The sequence below is a fragment of the Pipistrellus hanaki genome, assembly GCF_964339955.1.
Source record: "Pipistrellus hanaki genome assembly, chromosome: 3".
NCBI classification, from domain to species: Eukaryota; Metazoa; Chordata; class Mammalia; order Chiroptera; family Vespertilionidae; genus Pipistrellus; species Pipistrellus hanaki.
In genome coordinates, this window is record NC_140505.1 from 132,823,640 (window position 1) to 132,828,441 (window position 4,802).

Here is a 4,802-nt window from a genome sequence, read left to right on the forward strand (position 1 = left end):
AAAGCTTCTCAACTAAGTTTATAAAAACAACACAGCTGAGGCCAGTTTGGCTCAGTGGATAAAGCATCGGCCTGCAGACTGAACGGTCCCAGGTTCAATTCCAGTCAGGGGCATGTACCTTGGTTGTGGGCACATCGCCAGGAGGGGGTGCGCAGGAGGCAGCTGATCGATGTTTCTACCTCTCTATCCCTCTCCCTTCCTCTCTGTAAAAAAATCAATAAAATTTATTTTTTTTAAAACACACAAAACTCACTTGCCAACTTTCAAAAAATAACTATATTCTCAGTTTTAATTAGGATTTCAATAACCTACACATAATATTTGAGAAAATTTAATATTTTTTCACATTATTATGTCTTTTTAGCCACACTTAATTTAAATGAAACTAAATATCCTGATATTATTCATGTGATTATGAAATTCAACAGAATCATAGATATAATTCATAACACCTGAAAATGAAAAGCAAATTTTCTCCATATATATTTGTTTGAAATAGGCCCTTGTTTTGCAGTTTTTTATATTATTTTATTAAAACATTTTAATGTTTGCAGGTGTCCCCCATCCCCATCCCTCCTCCCCCATTTCCTGCTCCCTTGGGCTTCTCCACAATATTGTCAGTGTCCACAGGGTAAGCACACATGTTCTTCAGCTAAAGCTTTCACCTTCTTTATCCAGTCACCCTCCTCCCCTCCCCTTGGACACCATCCAGTCTGTCCCACATATCCAAGCTTCCGGTTCCAATTTGTACATCAGTTTATTTTATTCATTAGATTCCACATATTAGTAAGATAACATGGTATTTGTCTTTCTCTGACTGGATTATATTGCTTAGCATAATACTCTCCAGGTCCATCCATTCTGTCACAAAGGGTAAAAGTTCCTCCTTTTTTAGAACAATATAGTATTTCATTGTATAAAGGTACCACAGATTTTTATCTGCTCATCTTGGCTATTGTAAATCATGCTGCTATAAACAGGGATGCATATATCCTTTCTGACTGGTGTATTGGGATTCTTAGGATATATTCCCAGAAGTGGGATCACTGGGTTAAAAAGCAGTACCATTTTTAATTTTGTGAAGAAACTCCATACTGTTTTCCACAATGGCTGCACCAGTCTGCATGCCCACCACCAGTGCATAATGGTTTCCTTTCCTCCACATCCTCACCAGCACTTGCCATTTGTTGATTTATTGATGATAGCTATTCTGACAGGTGTGAGATGAATTATGTTCTTTACAGCCTTTTACCTCATCTATGCATTTTCTCACATTTTTGATGTGGAATGAAGGAGGGGATATTTGATACATAGTTTTAATGAAAAACTTTATACTTTCTTTCATTATTGAATTTTCAGGACTTAGTTGAATTACCAGAGTCAATTCTTCACTGTATTAACATCATAAAGAATAAGAGTAAAACTGCTGAAGAGCTCATTCTTCGGGACTTAGAAGATACTGATGTTTTAAGTAAGTACAGTTTTTATCTGCTTGAAAGATACATTTTCTTGTGAGAATAATTAACCTAAAATGAAGAAAATTAAACCATTTAAAGTATGTACCTCTTCTTTCATGCATATATTTAGTCTCTAATATAATGTATATATATAGTATATTGGACTGTTCAATTTAGTTCATTTGTTTTTCTTACTAACCTTCCTTATATCTCCAATAAATACTAATCACCAATATTTGTTTAACCTGCCTTAATTAAAACCAGACATTCTATTACTTTACATTAAAGAAAACTAATAAAAAAATAAATAAAGAAAACTAATCATGGGACTATTTTAAAAGTATCAGTTTGTTTATCTTTTTGGAGAAAAGTATAATTTATATAAAAAGCCTAATAATGTTTATTTTCTTCAACTGATCAAATTTACTCCTGGGAATTATTCTACCTAATAAAAGAGTAATATGCAAATTAACCATCACTCCGCCATGCCCACCAGCCATGCCCACCAGCCAATCAGAGCCCCGCCACCCTCGGGTCTGGCTCGGCTATGGAGGCAGCACCCTGGGACCCCAAGCCTGAGTCCGCCCCGCCGAGCAGTGCCTCCTGGCGCCCAGCTCACTGATGGGGCTGCCGTGCCCGCTGCTCTGCGGCTCTGCGGCTCTGCGGCTCTGCGGCTCTGCGGCTCTGCGGCTCTGCGCCAGGGCCACCCTGCTCTGGGGCGTCCTCCTCCGGCTGACAGCTGCTCAGGAAGCAATCCTGCATGCGTCTGGAATTGGCACACCTTTACCATCTAAGGACTACTGCATGGTCTATAACCCTCATTGGACAGCTCTGCCAAGAACACTAGAAAATGCAACTTCCCTTAGTTTGAAGAATCTGACTTCCGCACCACTGTGTGACATTTCTGATATTCCTCCTGATGAAATAAAGAACAAAGCAGTTGTGGTTCAGTGGGGAACCTGCCATTTTCTTGAAAAAGCCAGAATTGCAGAAACCGGAGGTGCTGAAGCATTGTTGGTTGCCAATAACAGTATTGTATTTGCTCCCTCAGGGAACAGATCTGCATTTGATGATGTGAAAATACTGATTGCATTTATAAACAACAAAGACTTAAAAGATAAAGCAGGCTCTTGGAGATAACATTACTGTGAAAATGTATTCACCGTCAAGGTCTAACTTTGACTATAAGATGGTGGTTATTTTTGTAATTTCTGTGTTCACTGTGGCATTAGGAGGATACTGGAGTGGACTACTTGAATTGGAAAGCAGGAAGGCAATGGCAGACACTGAAGACAGAGAAACGAGAAAGAAGGACGAATATTTAACTTTCAGTCCTCTAACAGTTGTAATATTTGTGGCCATCTGCTGTGTCATGATGGTCTTACTTTATTTCTTCTACAAATGATTGGTTTATGTTATGATAACAATTTTCTGCATAGCATCAGCAATGAGTGTATACAACTGTCTTGCTGCACTAATTCATAGGATTCCATATGGACAATGCACAATTGTGTGTCGTGGCAAAAGCATTGCAGTGAGACTTATTTTTCTCTCTGGACTGTGCATAGCAATAGCTGCTGTTTGGGCTGTGTTTAGAAATGAAGATAGGTGGGCTTGGATTTTACAGGATATCTTGGGGATTGCTTTCTGCCTGAATTTAATTAAAACAATGAAGTTACCCAACTTCAAGTCATGTGTGATACTTCTAGGCCTTCTCCTCTTCTATGATGTGTTTTTTGTTTTCATAACATCATTTATCACAAAGAACGGCAAGAGTATCATGGTTGAACTTGCAGCTGGACCTCTTGGAAATAACGAAAAGTTACCAGTAGTCATCAAAGTACCAAAGTACTGGCATATTTCTCAGCAATGAGTGTATGCCCCATGCCAGTTTCCATATTGGGTTTTGGAGACATTATTGTACCAGGCCTGTTGATTGCATTCTGTAGAAGATTTGATCAGCAGACTAGTTCTTCTTCTATCTACTATGTCTCCTCCACAATTGCCTATGCTGTTGGCATGATAATTACCTTTGTTGTTCTGGTGCTGATGAAAAAGGGGCAACCTGCTCTCCTCTATTTAGTACCGTGCACACTTATTACTGCCTCAGTTGTTGCTTGGAGACGTAAAGAAATGAAAAAGTTTTGGAAAGGAAACAGCTATCAGATGGTGGACCAGCAGGACTATGTAACAAGTGAAGAAACCCCTGTGGCTGCTGGTGAACAGATTATCCAACAGTAATATCATGTGGACCTGCCATAATGTTTTAACTGATTTTCTGCAAAAGAGTTTTGCTTTTAGAATTGACAATCTGAAAGAATCTTCAATGACATGCTCGCAAATATACATTTTTAAGAGCTGGTACTGTCAACTATGTCATTCGTGATTAAAATACATTTGCTTTTAACTATGTTAAAGTTGTGCCTCCACATTAAATAAAAGGACATGGTCTGTATAACTTTCAAAATGTATTATATACAGTATATTTTTCTAAAAAAAAAAAAGGTCTTTATCTATCCCTGTATTTTTCTTACTGAAACCTATTTCTTTTCAACTCGTGATAGATAAAAGTATTTCTGCCCAAGTGAATTTCTGAACAGATTTTACTGGAAAAAAAATGAAAATTTTGTGCTCTCTAGAAATTTGATTAATATGCAAGAAGGAAGTTCCATAATGAAATTCCAGAAACTGCAGAAGTTAAAAAAATATAATCTGGGAATATGTTTATAGCATACTTTTTTTAAAAAAAATTCATTCCTTTTTTAATCTTGAGAACCTGAATTGCTTCAAATTGCTATGTTTTATGTTACAATATTTTTCCCAGTATAGGGAAACCTAATATATAGAACTAGTCATTAAAAGGACACAAAAATGGCATCCACAGTTTTCAGTGGTTTGCTATTTCCTTGAAGGTATAGCTTAAATTTCTACAGTAACATTCAGTTTCACTGTGGTGTTTCTGATCTCTGAAGTTTGGGCCTGTTGATGTTCAGGCTTAGTATTTTGTATAAATTTATGCATTAATACATATGGCTCACCATTTAACTGTAATATCCCTAACAATCCCCTCTCTTGCCCCTCCTCCCACCCCCCACTATCTTAATTCCTTCTCCTTTCTCCAAAGGAAACCACAGCTAACCTTTTATATTTTGGTGGAGGATGGTATACTAATTTACCAGGTGTGCTTCAGAAGAAAGAGAGCCAAAAGAGAGGAGACTGGGTGTTAGGGTCATTTTAATTACATGACAGAAGTGTGAGTAAATTGTCTTGGTGTCAGACATTGATGTCTCAGTTTTCTCATCTGCAAAATGAGTAGGTTAAACCAGCGATTTTCAACCTTTTTCA

At 37.6% G+C, this 4,802-nt stretch overlaps 1 protein-coding gene across 1 annotated transcript; it reads left to right on the plus strand.

The window, feature by feature from the left end:
• Positions 1 to 2,142: 2,142 nt before the first annotated feature.
• Positions 2,143 to 3,836, plus strand: LOC311619344 (signal peptide peptidase-like 2A). Its single transcript, XM_084877595.1, is given in 4 exon segments — positions 2,143 to 2,572; positions 2,574 to 2,859; positions 2,863 to 3,306; positions 3,309 to 3,836. Coding segments are annotated over 4 exon segments (1,431 nt in total). The 5' UTR covers positions 2,143 to 2,261; the 3' UTR covers positions 3,699 to 3,836.
• Positions 3,837 to 4,802: the final 966 nt, after the last annotated feature.